Source organism: Carassius auratus, chromosome 8, assembly GCF_003368295.1.
Source record: "Carassius auratus strain Wakin chromosome 8, ASM336829v1, whole genome shotgun sequence".
Lineage (NCBI taxonomy): Eukaryota > Metazoa > Chordata > Actinopteri > Cypriniformes > Cyprinidae > Carassius > Carassius auratus.
In genome coordinates, this window is record NC_039250.1 from 30,250,647 (window position 1) to 30,269,833 (window position 19,187).

General features: G+C 38.4%; 1 protein-coding gene across 1 annotated transcript; it reads right to left on the reverse strand.

Annotated features, from left to right (window-relative positions):
• Positions 1 to 858: 858 nt before the first annotated feature.
• ubiad1 (UbiA prenyltransferase domain containing 1) lies at positions 859 to 7,746 on the reverse strand. Its single transcript, XM_026270710.1, has 3 exons — positions 7,569 to 7,746; positions 6,187 to 6,742; positions 859 to 2,201 (listed from the first exon to the last, which is right to left on the reverse strand). Exons 2-3 carry the CDS (start codon positions 6,695 to 6,697, stop codon positions 1,714 to 1,716), a joined length of 999 nt encoding a protein of 332 aa, XP_026126495.1. The 5' UTR covers positions 6,698 to 6,742; positions 7,569 to 7,746; the 3' UTR covers positions 859 to 1,713.
• Between the last annotated feature and the right edge of the window lie 11,441 nt (positions 7,747 to 19,187).

Consider the following 19,187-nt stretch of genomic DNA (forward strand, 5'->3'; position numbering starts at 1 on the left):
GCAGGGAACAAAACCCAAAACCTGAGGAGCCGTAGCCGTAGCCGATTTTTTTTTTTTTTTAATGGTGCTTCGGTTTTGTCTTTATTTTGTAATTAATGTTTATATTTGATTGTCCGCCGGTTCCCTCCTCCTTCTTCACGTAATTAGGAAGTTTTAATTCGTTACACTCTCATCCCACCATTTCTTAAAAAAAAAACATTTTTGCCTTGATTTAAAATGCAGTTGTTCACAGTTTTTTTATAATCACTATGACAGTTGTTTCAATACCTTTAACAAGTTGCCTAAACTCTTAACACGGTTAGCACAACATCCGTCTTTGTAGGCTATACAATAAACACATTTCTTGTTGCTTTGATACAAAATACATACAGTTAACACCAGTTTAAAATGCTTGAACTTCTTTTACACACAAGCTCAACCAAGACCAAAACCATGTAATTTTACAGTCAAATTTACAAACGCTTTCACACTGTATAGAATAGAATAGATAACATCATGTACTAAGACTAATTTACAACTAACAAACCCAGAACTTTGGGCAGATTAGATCACATTTATTTATTAACATGTTATTCTACTGTGGCTTTTTCTGTTCTGTAAATTTAGTATTTTCACATAATGACATAAATTATAAATAAATGACAGCTCTATTGAATTTCTTTTCTTGTATTTTTGTTTTCGCTCCTTTTCTAATGTCCTGTTGCAAATAAAGTCTTAACTGCAGCAAATCTGTCTCTGAAAATAATAACTGAAATGGTGCTCACCAAAGTTTTGATGCATACATTTAAAAAGCAAGAAAAGCAATGTCCTCAGTGTGTCATGATGGAGAAGTCGGGAGTATAATAAATGAAAACATACTTGGTTTAGTATATTCTTTATTTGGAAAGATAATATGGCATTGAATTATGTCCTTTATGTCTATACAGAAGATCCAACTGAGAAGCATTTCTATTCAAATACACCGTTCTGGCAGATTCAGGTTTCATTTGGCAAAACCCATCGAAGCCAATAGCACTATAACTAAAGAATTATTAAACGCTGAAATACTCACCAGCTGAACACCACGCTGGGACTTGAGATTTGACATGGAAGATTTATAAAACGTACATCAAAAACGTCATTAAAAAATAATTTGTCCATGTTTATAAAAACATGAGGATACTGCTGTCGAACAATTAGAAAGGCCCTAAATGTATATATATCGGAAACCTTTAATTCACTAGTAAACCATTTATTATTATGGAAATGTACTGTATACAATCGGCTTCTTCGTTCCCAGATCGGTCTGTTTTGACAATACTGATGTGCTGGGCACTCGCCCACTCCCAAAACATAAATTAAAAACAATAAATTAAAGTCTCTGCACTTCCCATTAACATTGCCGCTATAAATACAAAAGTATCTAGAGTTGTTTAAAACAAACAGAAAGTTCTGCTGTCAAATGATTACTAGCTATTGATCACACCCTAAATAAAATGTTTTGTTTACATTACATGTATATTTATTATGCATGCATGTATGTATATATATTATGGCCATCCTGGATGTGTGTGTACACACAGTATATGTTTCAAAAATATTTACATCTATATATTTATATTATTATAATTTATATGATATATAAATGTACACTTATTTTGGATGAGATTAATTGTGATTAATCATTTGACAGCACTAACAGAAAGTTTTTAAAATAAGAAATCAGTAGTGCTCTCACAGTAAGGGCAGGCTACCCTGGGGGGCCAGTATAATGCCCAACACGTAGAAGAGTCCCATGAGCAGGTTGAGCTTGGCCGTCTTCTGCGGGATCTTGGCGTAGCACTGGCGGCGGAACTGTCTCTCCAGAGGGAAGGCCATGGGCAGCGTGAGCAGCGGCAGAGCCATGCTGATGGTGTAGCGCGTGGCCAGGATGCAGAAGAGCAGGTAGGGCACGAACAGCAGCAGGTTGTAGATGACGTAGGACAGCGCCGGCCCCAGCAGGATGGCCAGGGTGACGATGCCCGCCTGCTTGTCCGAGTCCATGTCTCGTGTGTTGTTGCTGTGCAGGATAGCCTCGGTGTTGAGCGCCAGCGGCACGGCGTACACCAGCGGCAGCACCGACAGGTAACCCACCTGCACAGCGTGAGCGAACATCACGGCCAGGGGACCGAAGGTGATGAGGATGACCACGTCCCCCAGAGCCACGTACTTCAGCCCGATGCCTGCGCAAGAACACATCAGGGAATAACTCTGGTGAACAAATAGCTCCTGTAGCTCAACTGGTAGAGCCCTGCTTAGCAAGCAAGCAAGCGCAAGGTTGGGGGTTCGATTCCCCAGGAACACATGATATGTAAAAGCTGATAGCCTGAATGCACTGTAAGTTGCTTTGGATAAAGGCGTCTACTAAATGCATACATTTAAATTTTTAATTTAATTTAAATTTAAATGCCTGGCTGGGCCTGTATTCACAAAACATCTTTAGTAGTAGCTCAAAACCTGCTGATTTAGGGGAAAATATTAAAAATAATGGGACTAATTTTTGCTCTAACTTCATTTCACAAAGTCTTTAAGTGCTAAAAGAAACTCCTAAATCTGTAAAAGGTTAGCAGCAGTGGAGACCTAGTCACTAAGATGAAGTCACAAACTCTCCTAAAATACTGGTATCTGTAACTCTTGAATATAAACATTTTAGAAATATTTGATAATGTTTTTTTTTTTTTTAAAGAAACTAACCCCTTTAGTTTCAGAGTTTATCCCATCTCCAGATTCTCTTTTGATTATATTAGTTTATTAGCTAAATATATATATACTCGTTTAATTATTGACACTTAATCTCTATTTTAAAGTCTGTATTTGATTGTGGTAATTAACATTTTTATTTTTAAACCTTTTTTCAAACATGGCAACATAAAATTGTGCTCTACAATATTTCAATGAATAAATCTGACAGAGACTATCAGCCAATCACTGTGTGTATAATTAATAATTATGCTGACATCATCCATAGCAATGAGGTCAGCCCCGCCCACTTTACGCTGCGCTAAAGACTTCTCTCTATTCCTTAGTACAAGTTTGTCTCGGCAGCTTTGTGAATAGGTTTTAAGAGAAAACTCTGAGCTAAAAACTTTTAGTGCTATTTAGGAGAACTCTTGGTGGTAAGATATAATGTTTTGTGAATACAGGCCCTGACCAATAACACACAAAACAAGCAGAACCTCAACTCTGGGCAATATACAGTCAAACCAAGATGTTTTCAGACACCTTCCAGATTTCAACATCACAGATTAGTCACTCTAGTTTAGAAAATGGTAATAAAATATAGCAAGAATTCAGAATTAAACTGTGCCAGAACTAATTCATCTTGATAATGTCAGACAACTGAAATGAACTGAATGACTCTTTGTTTACTGGTGTCCATTTAAGATAATTTTGTTCATGATAGTGTAGATCCCAACAGGTTTCTTCAAACGCTCCACATGCTCCGGGGATTCACTGAACTTTGCCTGCTTCACTACATTTAACTAGGTTTGTTGTAAGCACAAGCAGACCCATTTTAAATAAAAAGGCTACGGTCTTCAACTCAGAAATGTTTTCTAAGTTTCATATTCACAAAATCCCATTTAGATGCACTGACACAGACTGGTTAAAGTGGCTCAGAGCTAACGTTAATGTATTTACACTACCATACTGAAATACGAAATGATCTAATTATAATTATATTTCACTATAGTAATTAAATGTGAAACTAGAAGTCCCTGTGCAAGACAAAGAGTGTGTGTGTAGAGCTTTTGATTGTCTGCTGGGACACTTATGTTTTTTTTTTTTCTTAATTTTTATTTTATCATTATTATTTTTTTTTTTATATAGATCTTTATTTACATATTTAGACTTTTAATACTTCACACTTTACAATTATGTAACAGACAGCAAGTTTTAATTTTCCTGCTTAAAATTCTAATTTTTTTATTATTAATTTACACTAATTCTGAATCATGGCATTTCAGGGCACATGAACTCAATGATAAGATATTGGCAATTTATCAGATCTGGGATATCTGGGATGTCTTGCATATTTCTATGAAATATAGATTTTGTAAAGTGCGCGATCGCTGCTGTAGTGTACACACACACTCTGAACTGGACAGGAGCAGGAATACACAAGTGTGATTCATGTGTAACTCCATTACATCCCTTACAAGCATCTTAATTTTATATCGCCAACAAAAATCAATCACTATATTGCCCAACCCTATATGACAGCGTGTTAGTGCCACGTTAGAAGAAGAAAAAATAAAAAAGTTACAATTATGAGAATAAAGTCAAATCATCAAGTCGTAGAAATTAAAGTTATAATATTTTGAGAGTATATCCTATATTGCACATGCAAATGCCGCCGATTAGTATGGAATTACATTTGTTTCAATAATAATGAACAAAACTTTATAAAACTGAATGTAACTTTTTCTGAAACTATCAAAAATATGCCAATTACAAAACCCTAACCCTAACTCAATGAAAATAAAAATAAATGAACTCGGTCGCACAAATTTAACAGGCTCTTCAAATGTGCTTCATTCTTTGTTCATGTTTTTCAAAGATTAGTTTTCGCTGATCGTGGATTCTGAATTCATTGCCACAGATTTCACTTACGTCTTTGGTTTGGTGTTTTGACACAAACCTGTCGTGGGCGTGGGCTTAACGGTGATCTACTCTGATTGGATGTCTTATGTGCATCGTTTGATTCCTCATGTGTATTTAATCAAAAACAACAATAAAACATTCAAAGGCTGGACTTTAACATATTGTCTTTTCTGAGGTATATGACGTTAAGTGACTATTCACAAGCTGTTTTACTCATGGTGTCTAAAAGAGTAAATGATTGGAAATAATATTTCACTTCCTCAATCATGTAATCGCAAAGTTACTTACAGTTGATGTCTAAATTAGTAGAAATAGGAATTCTGTCAATAATTACTCACCCTCATTTTGTCCCAAACCCGTAAGACCTCTGTTCATCTTAAGAAACACAAATTAAGATATTTTTGATGAAATCTGAGATCTCTGACCCTCCATAGACAGCAGACAACTACCAGGATCCAGAAACACAGCAAGGTCATGGGTAAAACAGTCCATGTGATATCAGTGGCCCTATTTTAACAATCTTAAGTGCGTGGTCTAAAGCACACGGCCCAGGTTTCCATGTTTGCTAGTTTAATGACCAATAAAAACGGTCTGCGTGCACAGGGTACGGTATAAAAGGGTTGTCCCTATTCTCTCAATGAGTAATGAGTGTGTTTTGGTATGTTTACTGATTACGTTCTGTGGTACTCTCCAAATAGTGGTGTTATTATGGTTTTCTTGCTGTTATGTAATGTTACTAGGGGTGACCCCACATTGTCGACGATTCGATGCTTCGATTCGACTACCAATCTCACAGTCGAATAATCGCGGGCTGTTACTGATTGTGCTATTCTGACGATATGCGAGCGCTCAAATGTCTGATTTCACATTGAACTTGCGGTTTACTCCCAGTAAGTTAATATGCAGACTATTATGATAAACCTGTGAATAAGAATCTGGAAAGAAAGAAGCTTCAAATTAATATTTTAAAGTGCATGAATAAACCCAACCACCCCTATAGATGCGTGCGGCTCAAAACAGAAATGCAGAACATTAACTGCTAAAGTTTTAGGCTAAGGTTACAATGAAAGCACTATTGTAAACATTTTTAGTGTTAACTACCTTTTAATCAAAACATAAAAACATTATTTACCCCGTCTGCATCTGCGAGGCATTTGTTACACATTTTCCCTGTGTGTTAGCATCAGTAATTATGTAATTATGTATTTAGCCCCGCCCCCAAACATATGATTCGACTATTAGTGGAATATCAGCAAGATTCGAGAATTCTGATTTGACTCTGAAAATCCTTTGTGGAGGGACAGAGATCTCGCACTTCATAAAAATATCTTGAGTTGTGTTCTGAAGGTGAACAAAGGTCTTACGGGTTTGGAAAGACATAAGGGTGAGTAATTAATGACAGAATTAAATTTTTTGGGTGAACTAATCCTTTAATTCTTCTAACTTTGACTTTATTCTTCAATTATTATCACTTTGATCTTAGATTTGTTTTTTTTTACGTGGCACTAAAACACCGCCGTACGAACCTCAACGAATGCATGAAAACCAATCATATAGCATATTCACCTCCAGTGTACAAAAAAGAGCTGGACAGTCCTCCGAAATAAATGAGAGCTAGATGCTCTAGTTTGAGGCTGGACAGGAAGTAGAGCAGCGTGGCACAGAGACATCCTGCGGAGTACAGCGCCGCTCCGAACATCACCACGTCCTGCGGCTTCAGGATCTGATCCACCAGAGTCCTGTCGTCGCTCTTCTTGTGATCGATTCCCTTGGAGAAGTCATAGTAGGTGTTCACCAAGTTCCCCGCCCCATGGACCACCAACACGGCCACGGCACACACCAGGAGGACGAGGAGGTCCACCGAGCCTTCCAGCTTGTAGGCCAGAGCGCTGCCCAGAGCCACAGGGGTGAGGGAGGCGCTGAAGCTCCACGGCCGCAGGGCCAACACGTACGCCGCACATTTGCCCTGAACGCCCAGCGCCATCCGGGACACCTCCGACGGCTTCGTCCCATTCAGCCCGTTAGAGCCAGCGAGCGAGCCGGATTCTCCGCCGGTCTGCTTTAGGCTGGAGGTCATTGTCCGCTCAATCCACAAGCGCTTCAGAGAGATCAGAGGACGCAGCTGTCCAATCACACACAAAAACATCATGAGAACAGCAAACAACGACACCACCCGCAGAAGCGAGAAAACTGTTTCCAGGCTTCTCAGATGCAAAGTCACCATACTTGTGTAAACTTCTATATCTAGAGCATTAGGGCCACCTAGATCGTGGAAATGGGTGGAGCTAAAGAGGCCCGGTGTGATTTTCAGCACATGCATCATGGGTAATGTAGTTTCCAGCTGTTAAACAATTAATTTCAAAATAATAATTGTTGGTGAACAGGAGACATATGATTTTTGCACATTTCAATTTGCAAAGATGAGTTTACACAAAAATGTTTAAATTATTATTAAAAAAATTATTTAAATGAAAACTAGATTATGACTCCTGGCTCCTGAGCCACTGTATTAGAAACCCCTAGCAGTTTTTTTTTAGTTTTTGGTCATTCAATGTCAGGGTAATACAACACAAAGTATGATCTCAAATAATGAACAGATAAAAACTTTGATTTACAATTTTAATAACTGTGTAAACTAACACTCACCTGTTGATCATCATCACATGTTCAGCTGCTCTCTCTCACACACACACACACACACTCACTCACTCACTCACACACTCACTCACAAACACACTCACAAACACACACACACACACACACACACACACAAACACACACACACACAAACACACACACGTATAGATCCCGCTTTATCGACACAATGAAGCGTTTCTCTCTCATATGTTTCCTCATTGATAATGATAGTCAGGATGCTACAGGCTAATGCTAGTGAGAGAGATTACTAGAGATTATCAAAGTGTCTAGGGGTGGGGGATGTATCATACCTGCTCCGCACACACTTCACCAGAGTTACTCAAGGAGCCGCTCGTTCATCACAGAAATCCCCGCGGGGTCCAGTCGAGCCGATATTTACACGACATTAACAACATTTAATGACACACATCACCATTTCCGTCCAGCACCACAGAGCGCACCCGCGAGAACGGCTCGGGCGGAAACACGCGCACCGACTTCACGCGTTCCGCCCCCGAGAAACCTCTCTCGGTAATTTACATCGTCCAAAATTGCTACCAAGTTAATAAAAAACTTGCTAAATTTAATAATAGTATTTTCCCCAATTATTTTGTCTTCAGTCTGAAGAAACAATCAATCACTTATGTTGGGATTGTGCTTATTGTAAAGACAAAACAAAACAAACAAACAAACAACAAAAAAAACTGTATTCAAAAACTTGTATAACCCCCCACATACATATATATATATATACATATATACATATATATATATATATATATATATATATATATATATATATATATATATATATATATATATATATATATATTCTTTCTCAATTATACTTTATTGTTGGAATTCGGTCCTAAATTTGACTTGACTATTTAAGAAAAAAAAAAAAATCATTGAATTTACTAAAACATTTTAATTGTTGCAATCAATTTATTTTAAAAAGTTAGTTAACTAAATTTGTTTATTTTAAAGTAGATAAAATAATTGATTGATTGCAACCACTTACCTTAAAAACTTAAATCATTACACTTTCACACCAATCACGAAATAATACAATAAACATATCTTAATACAAAAATAGTAATATTAATACATAAACACATGGCAGAAGTGCATCAGAACAGTGAATCACTTATGCTTAAAAAAATAAAATAAAATAGAAGTCTGGCTTTAATGATAATAACTGAGTCCTTTTATGATTTATATAATTTTTGTGATTCATATTATTATTCATCTCTTACACACAAGCAATTTTAGTTTAACAGTTATTATAAATTATTTTAAATAACTATTAATGTATACAGATCATGTAATATAAATAAGCTGTAGTATCAAAAGATTGCACTATTTTAAAAATTACAAATCTGAATTTACATGTTCAAGTCTCTATCACTATACTGTATATTTTCAAATGCATAAACTAAGTTAACATCTAAGCTACCATCATGGTACAGGCCCCATGATCATTTATTACCGAAACAATAAGTCTGCATTTGCTGGGAAAAATAAATGATCATCAGAGAAGGATCTTTTAATATATGTATCTAATATGTATTGGCTACATTCCTGTAAGACTTTAGCTAAAAATATTTCCTCCGACCACTAGGGGTCACACTCCTACCATGACCAGCAGTATGGCTCCCAGCCACAAGGGGGCGCAGGAGGTCTTTTGCCTGCAATCTTCCACCCAGTTGTCAGGGGGCAACCATTAGCAAGAACTCGAGGTGTTTCTCAGGCTGTGTCCAAATTCAGGGTCTACATCCTTCGGAGGACTCATTTGAAGGATGTTACGTCACAGCGCCGCGACGACGGCTGTCCAAATTCGTAGGATCCTTCAAATGCGGCGCACAAATGCGTCCTCCTTTTCCCCGAATTGGAAGGATGGGTGTGGTGGATCCTTTCGCGTCCTACCTATCCCATAATTCTTTTCGGCAGGACAAAGCGAGCGGTAGCGGAGTGGGGGAGGAGTATTATTTTCGTATTATTAAAAACTGGCTTTTCAAAAATATATATTTTCAGTGGTTTTCTAGTTAGGCATTTTGTTTTAGCGTTTAGCATTTTTTTTTACATTTGTACGTGTGTAAAAAAAAAAAAAAAAAAAAAAAAAGTTTTCTTTCGTAAACTAGCTTCTTCCTTACTGCCTGTGTGAATATCCCCGTACACACAGCTTATTTGTTAGTGATTGAAGCTGTTTTTAACGCTTCTAAGGATGAAAGAGCAGACAGAAGTGTTTATAAAGCTCCGGGGAGAGAACGATGAGCTCTTCACCCGCGTCTTGCTTGGCGCTGTCACGGTTGCTAGGCGACAGGATATGAGCAACGGGTAAGGGAGGGAACTGAAAGAAGGGTAGGCTGTCCAAATTCACAAACACCGACTTCCGGTTTTTGCAGTCGTCGGAGGACCCATCCTCCTTCAACCGGGTAGGAAGGATCCTAAGGAGGATGCAGACCCTGAATTTGGACACAGCTTCAATGTCAAGGAAGGATCCTCGGAAGCCAGTATTTCGAGGATGCTACGTCATCGACATCTGTCGAAGGACTGTTCCAATGTCGAGGATCCTCTGAATTTCAACCAAGGACTGAGTCCTTCGTTTGAAGAATATCCCATACACAGGAAAGGATGCATATGTGTATCCTTCGCGCTCTTCGTGCTCTCAAATCACCCACAATCCTTTGCGCGCAGCTTTGCTATCTAGTTCAAAAATGTGGAACGTTAACGTAGTCGAAGCGTTAACGGTTTTTATTTACGTTACCAAACATTTGTTATAACTGTAGTAAATAAGTAAAGTTTGAAGTTTAAATGCCAGTACAAATTACTACCGTATTGATATTGTAAATTATACAAATGGTTACCTGAACTGGACCTGTCATTTAACAATTGGTTGCGTCATCGGCATTCCTTTTATAATTGACTAGTTAAGTTGTCCAAAGTAATTTAATGATACCATTTACAGCGTTATTCAAACAGACCTTTTCACTGACGTGATGACGCAATTACGTGCACTTGCTAGCCTGTTCGATTTACGTGTTCTCCGTATGCTAACGAGGAGTCTCACCTAGCCTCTGAAGGAAGTGACTTGTAAGGATCAGTCCTACCAAGGAAGTCTCCTTGACATTGAGAAACGCCTTCTGTTGTACTTAGTAATTATGGTTGATGATACTCACCTGTGTAGGGCCCTATTAAAGTTTGCCTTTAGCCATTGTTGTTTGTTCAGTCTTGAGCCTACCTACCTTTGTATCCTGTTGCATATTGTTAGTCTATTGTAAGCCATTGTGCTTGTTTGGTTTTTCCCTTATTTTTTTATTTTATTTTTTGACATTTAGAAGCTTTGCTTCTGGTTTTGTTTGTACTTTGTTCCTTGTTTTTGGGGCTTCTACAGGTAAAGCTACTTGTAGTTTATACCTCTTGTCTTCTTGATTTTGTTATTTCTCTGCACTTGGGTCTCAATAAATCCACAACCCTGAATTAGCTCACGAAGAACACCAGCTCTGTGTTCAGGAGATCAGGGTTCTAGCCCTGCTAAAGACAACATTCAGGATTTTAGTCTATAGTCTGGCAGTTCCTGCTTCTGTATCATTACAGCAAGACTGAACCAAAGAATGGGCCAGCAGAGACTCAAGGCCCTTCATCAAATGTGGAGAGAATATTATCCGAGCTCACCCATCAATCTTCCGCTATTCAACATCATTAACAGATACTCACAGAAATACTTCAGCGTTTGAGCTCTCTAGCCTTGCCCCAAAATCCTCCGCCTCAGGTGGTTCTTGAGTTACCCACACCACCTCCCATCCTTCCTCAACCTCAAGCCATTCCAGCGGTTCCTCTTCTTGAGCCCAGACTACCACCTCCTGAGAGATTTGGTGGAAAACCCAGGGACTGTCAAGGTTTTATCACCCAATGCTCTCTAGCCTTCCAACTTCAACCCATTAGTTGTCCCACCGAGAGCAGTCGGGTTGCTTATATAATCACCTTATTACACGGAAGAGCTTTTTACTACGGCTCTCTTGGAGACTTTCTCATCCACAGAGAGGAGGGCTGAGATGAGACAAATAACTGACCCCTGACCTTCAGCTGGATTTTCGACTGTGTTGCATTTCTCCCAGGGCACAATGGTTCTAGGTGTTTTTTTTTTACTCTGGCACTGCTGGCATTTTCATGGACCATTTCAATTCGCACCTAAAAGTTGCTCTTCATTTGCATAAAGTTAAGGGATACTGAACATTATTGCATTGCTGGACATGCCCTATCCGGTCGCCAAATTGCCGCTGTCGCTAGTGTGGCTGGAAATCGCCAACTCTCCTTTGTGATGAACGTGATTGTGTCGCTTTGCTCTTGCGTTTCACTTGTAGTGTGAACGGGGCTTAAGGTCGCAAAACTCTAAACTTTTGGTAGTTCCTAGGATAGCTAAGTCCACTAAAGGAGGTAGAGCTTTTTAGCATTTGGCTCCCAAACTCTGGAATAGCCTTCCTGATAATGTTCGGGGTTCAGACACACTCTCTCTGTTTAAATCTAGATTTAAGATTTAGATTTAGATCTCTTTGGCCAATCATTCGGATAATGCTTCTTATAATCTTGTACTGCACACATTACACATTATTATTCCTTAGCTTAGGTAGAATAAATCACGATAATTATGTTTCTTTTTTTCTCCTGTTTCTGTTACAGGATTGATATCTCATGGTAACTAGGAATTAAGTCAAGTCAAGTCACCTTTATTTATATAGCACTTAAAAACAAAATACATTGCGTCAAAGCAACTGAACAACATTCATTAGGAAAACAGTGTCTCAATAATGCAAAATGATAGTTAAAGGCATTTCATCATTGAATTCAGTGATGTCATCTCTGTTCAGTTTAAAAGTCAAGAATATCGCTGTAGATGAAGTGACCCCAACTAAGCAAGCCAGAGGGGACAGCGGCAAGGAACCGAAACTCCATCAGTAACAGAATGGAGAAAAAGACAAGGTCTTTACAGGGGATCTGTATCTGGGCTCTAGTTGTCCTGGTCTCCGCTGTCTTTCAGGGATGTAGAGGTCCTTTCTAGGTGCTGATCCACCATCTGGTCTGGATACGTACTGGATCCGGGTGACTGCAGTGACCCTCTGATCTGGATACAGACTGGATCTGGTGGCTAAAGTGACTTCGTAATAAGAGAGAAACAGACTAATATTAGCGTAGATGCCATTCTTCTAATGATGTAGCAAGTACATCGGGTGTTATGTGAAGTGTTCCCGGTTCCGGTTTACCTAATTAATGCAGCCTAAAAATCCTTTAACGGATTTGGATATTAAAAGCATATTAGTATGTTATGTGTAAGCCAGGTTAAAGAGATGGGTCTTTAATCTAGATTTAAACTGCAAGAGTGTGTCTGCCTCCCGAACAATGTTAGGTAGGTTATTCCAGAGTTTAGGTGACAAATAGGAAAAGGATCTGCCGCCCGCAGTTGATTTTGATATTCTAGGTATTATCAAATTGCCTGAGTTTTGAGAACGTAGTGGACGTAGAGGAGTATAATGTAAAAGGAGCTCATTCAAATACTGAGGTGCTAAACCATTCAGGGCTTTATAAGTAATAAGCAATATTTTAAAATCTATACGATGTTTGATAGGGAGCCAGTGCAGTGTGGACAGGACCGGGCTAATATGGTCATACTTCCTGGTTCTAGTAAGAACCTGCCTTTTTGGACTAGCTGTAGTTTGTTTACTAAGTGTGCAGAACAACCACCCAATAAAGCATTACAATAATCTAACCTTGAGGTCATAAATGCATGGATTAACATTTCTGCATTTGACATTGAGAGCATAGGCCGTAATTTAGATATATTTTTGAGATGCAGTTTTACAAATGCTAGAAACGTGGCTTTCTAAGGAAAGATTGTGATCAAATAGCTCAACTAGGTTCCTAAATGATGACGCAGAATCTCATAAAATGTTTAGTTTTAGAAAATTTGAATGAAGCCAATCTTTTATTTAATGTACGCAAGCAGAGATTTTGTCAGTTGTGAAAGATAAAGTTGATGTACAGGTAGTATATAATTGAATGTCGTCAGCGTTAAAATTATAATTAAAACCATGACGGCGGAGGATCTGACCAAGAGGTATTATATAAATTATAAATAATAATGGCCCAAGAACGGATCCCTGAGGGACACCTTGCTTCAGGGGGACAGTGGGTGAGCGAAAATTCTGAAGTGAAATGTAAAACAGTCTGTCAGAGAGATAAGAGGAGAACCAGGAAAGAGCAGCACCAGAAATACCCACATCTGAAAGGCGTGAAATGAGTAGTTGATGGGAGACGGTATCGAAGGCAGAGCTGAGGTCGAGCAGCAAAAGCATAGACAGAGAACCAGAATCACCAGAGAGAAGCAGATCATTCAGTACCTTAACTAGTGCAGTGTCAGTACTATGCAAAGGGAGAAAACCAGATTGAAAAGGATCAAGAAGATTATTTTCAACTAGAAAAGACCGAAGCTGGGAGGCAACAGTACTTTCCAGTAATTTAGCTATGAAGGGGAGATTTGAAATGGGATTTGAACAGGGGTAACAGCTGCAGTTTTGAGTGACAGAGGAAATGAAGCAGAGCTAAGAGATGCGTTGATGAAGTGAGAGATAGGTGCGGAAATAACTGAATGGCAAAGTTTCAGTAGAGTAGTAGGAGCAGGGTCAAGATGACAAGATGAAGGGTTGGATTTCAAGATTAACTCAGAGACAGAAGAAGGAGTAGACAGAGAGAAAAAAGGCAGGGATTGACCAGGTTGATTCGGCAGATCACTAATGTAAGTGGCATCATTAAAGAGGCACTGGTTTACGGCATCAGTCTTTTCTAGCATGTGAGCCAAGAAAGAAGTGCAAAGTTCATCAGAAGCTAGAGCAACATGAGATGGAGGTTTGGTAAGTTTATTTATTGTGTTGAATAATGCTTTTGGCCTGTTGCTTGATTTATTAATTGTAGCAGATACAAAACTGGAACGAGCCAAACTCAGGGCCGATTTATAATTCTTGCTATGTTCGGAGAATGCCAAATGGTGAACAGTCAGGCCAGTTTTCCTATAGTAACGCTCAAGCCGTCTACCAGTGGCCTTTAAGATACGGAGCTCAGGAGTGTACCAAGGAGACGAATGTGTGGAAGGGACACTTCTGGTCTTGACAGGAGCATGCTTATCTAAGATATCTGAGATTATGGAGTTATAGTTGGATAGTATCAGTGAGGGTGAGGAGATATCAAAGACATCAGAGAGATTAGAAGAGGAAACGGAGGTACAAAATAATGCAGTATCAACAGCTTTGAGATTGCGGTAAGATATGACAGTTGTAGAACAATTCTTATGCATAGGCAGGCTGAAGATAAAATCCAGAAATTTATGATCAGAAATACCAGTGTCAGTAGAGGTGATGGAAGAGATATTGGCCATTGATGTACAAATCAAATCAAGGGTATGACCACGGGTATGAGTAGGAAAATTAACATGCTGAATTAGATTAAAACATTCAAAAATAGAAAGCAACTGGTTTGTGTTAGAGCAAACAGCATCAACATCAATATTAAAGTCACCAAGCAGAAGAATGGGAAATGACAATGAGCAGGCAAGGGTCAACAGTTCACTGAGTTCAGAAAAGAAGCTAGACAGGACCTTAGGAGGTCGATAGAGCAAAATAATTATGAGAGAGTCAGCCTTCAAAACCATGTACTCAAATGTACTGGTGTCGTGAAAGTCAAGTTGCTTTCTAGTTAATTTAATAGAAGTTTAAGATTTTTCCTTCTATGTCAGTGCTTTATACTCCATCCCAGCAGGTGGCAGACATGACATGCACCATCGCTGGTTTGCAAAGCACCATTAAATTCAATAGAAGAAGACATGTCTCTGAGTCCAGCAGACAATGCAAAGGCAGACTCTTCAGAAACTCCAGTCACAATGATGAAATCATGTGACGATCCATTTCAATGCAGCACTTTCAACAGCTAATATAACTTCTACCAATACTGGAAATGTAATGCATTAAATTAAGATGCTGCGAGAGTCAAACCAATCTCATCTGTATGTGATTGCTAAATTGATGTATTAATTCTAGAATATCTGGACATAGGCCTAATGCAGAAGAGCCGCACACCTGCTGCATGAATAAAGAAAGCCCCTGTATGACTTTTTCTTCTGTGGGACATTCTTCTCTGGTCTTCTTTGTTCCTGTAAGTAATTGAGAGTTTGTGCAGGTTTGAAATAATTCATCTTTAAAGCAATAATTTGAAGCATTTGAACATAAATCAGTAGAGCATTTTTTATTTTACTTTTTCTAAATGTTGTTGTGTGTGTAATATTTCACATCATATTAAACGTAGATTTAAATATAAAAATATATATTTAAATCTACACAAAATGTATGCATTTAGCAGACACTTTTATCCAAAGTGAATTACAGTGCATCAGGCTATCAATTTTTACCTATCATGTTCCTACTACACAACAGAAATTCTGACATTAAAATATAAAATGATTATAATTAGTTTGTAATAAAAAAAAATAATAATCTTGTACTGTGTTGTTGTTGTAATTAATAGTTTGACATGTATACATTTTAAGGAACAAAATAAATATAATTACATGTAAAAGCTTGTATCCTTGTAATTTATGTGTAAAATAACTATTTATAAGGAACTACATGATGAGCCTACTTTTGTCACAGACATTACTGTGTTTATAGATTAAAAGAACATCATTATGATGATGATGATCATTTTAATAATATTAATGATATGAAATCAGTTGAACTGAAGAGATTTGTGGTTTTATGCCCTTTCACGACACTGTCCATCACACTCATGCTTAAGGGTCTTTGACCGGATTAGTGTTGTCACAGTACCAAAATTTCAGTATTCGGTACTGATACCAGTGAAAATCCACGGTTCTCAGAACAATTTCGGTACCAAAGCAAAACACAAAAATATGCTAATTAAAAAAAAAAAAAACGATTTATCACTAAAAATAAAACCAATGCCATTCTTTATCGTTATTTACAATTGTGTTTAAAGTTTTTCTACAAGTAATATAGTTATGAAAAACAGTAAACAAGGTTCACCTAAATTTAATTTGTTTTAATTAATTAAATTTAAACACATTTTATTTTTGGTAAATAAAGGGGTTTGCTAACAGAATGAAAACAGACCGGTATATATAGACAGGATAACTAAGAAAGTGGAGACAGCTGAGTGCAGTAACAGGTGTGCCATTAACTGTGATGAAGGGACAAAGCTATGTGGGAAATGTAGTGCCTGCGGTCAAGTGCCTATGAGGAAGTGAGACCACTAGTGGACACCCAGGGAAACACTGACCAGACACCGTGACATTACCCTCTCCTCTACGGAGCAGCTACTAGATGCTCCACCTGAACACAAGAGCAAACCAAGGAACACAGAGGGAGGGCCAGGTCCACAGAGGGAAACAGAGACAGGAAGTGCAAAAAACAAAAACAAAACAACAACAAGGAGACCAGGAGGGAGGTGGAGCGGTGGAGGACCAGGGGGAGGGACGGAGGGCCAGGTCCACAGATGGAAACAGAGAGAAAACAAAAAACAACAACAAAACACAAGGCCAGGAGGGAACAGAAAGTACAGGGGGCCAGGGCCGAGCCAACAGGGCAGGAATCCAGGGTGGAGCAAGGTGGAACTGGAGCCATGCGGTCGAGACAGAAGCCCCCCAGGGCGGCGCAGAAGACCACCACAGTGGGATCGATGGAACAGGAGAGCAAGTCTGGTTAGGTAAGCCTGAAATAGAGAACATGAACAGGTTAAGGGTGGCCTCTGTGGCCCTGAAGAGATGGTAGATGGTCTCCATGGCCATGACAGGGCAGGCGGTGAGTTCCTGGATGGCCTCCGTGGCCACGACCGGATAAGCCGAGCGCTCAGGGAGTTCGGCTGAGATGTGACGAGGCTCTGGAAGATCCGCAGAGATGTGGAGAGGCTCTGGTAGTTCAGCAGAGACGAGGAGAGACTATGGTAGTTCAGTGGTGTTTTTACTGGATTCAGGAAGATCATCGGTGACTTGACTTTGCTCATGAAGTCTTACTGTGGTAGTGCTTAAATCATGACTGTTTATGGTGATTTGACCTGACTCTGGAGTGTTAATGGTGACTTGACCAAAGATGTATAAAGTACTAGAGACCCATACTTGAGTAAAAGTACAAGTGCTCTATCAAAAAAGTGACTTGAGTAGAAGTTGAAGTGCTCTTTAAGCACCACACTTAAGTAGAAGTACTAAAGTATTCAACATTTTTTGTACTTAAGTATTGCAAGTAGTCTATTTTAAAATTTACTACTCGGGAAGTTCTGAAAGTAAAAGTAGAAGTATTGTGTTATGTAGCTATTAAAGAAAGTAGTCAAAAGTTTGAACATATTTTTTTTACTATTTCAAATTATTAACCTAAAGGACAATCACAATTCCTTTGACTGTAACTTCTTGTAAACAAAAAACATATTAAAGGGTTAGTTCGCCCAATTTGCAAAATTATGTCATTAATGACTCACCCTCATGTTGTTTCAAACCCGTGTAACACCTCATCTTCTGAACAGAGTTTAAGATATTTTAGATTTAGTCTGAGGGCTCTCAGTCCCTCCATTGAAGCTGTGTGTACGGTCTACTGTCCATGTCCAGAAAGGTAAGAAAAACATCATCAAAGTAGTCCATGTGACATCAGAGGGTCAGGTAGAATATTCTGAAGCATCGAAAATACATTTTGGTCCAAAAATAGCAAAAACTCAGACTTTATTCAGCATTGTCTTCTCAATCAATCAATCACATTTATTTATATAGCGCTTTAAACAAAATACATTGCGTCAAAGCAACTGAACAACATTCATTAGGAAAACAGTGTCTCAATAATGCAAAATGACAGTTAAAGGCAGTTCATCATTGAATTCAGTGATGTCATCTCTGATCAGTTTAAATAGTGTCTGTGCATTTATTTACAATCAAGTCAACGATATCGCTGTAGATGAAGTGACCCCAACTAAGCAAGCCAGAGGCGACAGCGGCAAGGAACCGAAACTCCATCGGTGACAGAATGGAGAAAAAAACCTTGGGAGAAACCAGGCTCAGTTGGGGGTCAGTTCTCCTCTGACCAGACGAAACCAGTAGTTCAATTCTCTTCCGTGTCTGTTGTGAGAGAGTTCAAAACAAAGCAGTTTGTGATATCCGGTTTGCGAACGAATCATTCGATGTAACCGGATCTGTTTGAACCAGTTCACCAAATTGAACTGAATCATTTTAAATGGTTCACATCTCCAATAAGCATTAATCCACAAATGAATAAGTGTATGCATTTTATGAAGTATGAATTTTAAAGTGCACATTTTAAACTACAAATAACCATGCATAACTGCACAGTAGAAATAACTCAACAGAGGGACTACATCTCTAAAAAGAGACCATTCTGTTATTCTATAGAACTATATTAAACATTTTCACTACCATCATTTGTCAGAGGCCCTACAGAGGCACACGCCTACATTTCCTAGCTGCAAAATCAGCTATCAGCAGTGTTGGGAACATTACTTTAGAAAAGGAATTAGTTATAGTTACTCACTACTTGTTCCAAAAAGTAACTGAGTTAGTAACTGAATTACTCTATAATAAAAGTAACTTACCAGGGAAAGTAACTATTTGCTTTACTGTAAAAAAAAAAAAGAAAAAAAGAGTTGCTACATGTGAGAGAATTTGTACTTTTTTTTTTTTTTTGCAGTTTTCACAAGTCAGTTAAAATGAGTAGAACAGACAGGTGTTCATACAAAACTTTCAATATTTATAGCACGTCAACAGACAGCAAGAGTTTTATCCTGCACTTCAAGTATTATCTTTGTAAGAAAAGTGTTTTTAGCCACTAGCTTTGTAGATGCGTGTCACACATTACATGTACACATTACATGCA

Coding starts and splice junctions, on each gene's coding strand:
- ubiad1 (XM_026270710.1), bottom strand. CDS start 6,697: ATGACCTCCAGCCTAAAGCAGACCGGCGGAGAATCCGGCTCGCTCGCT. Junction 2,202..6,186: donor CTCTTTTTTGTACACTGGAG/GTGAATATGCTA, acceptor GTTCTTGCGCAG/GCATCGGGCTGAAGTACGTG.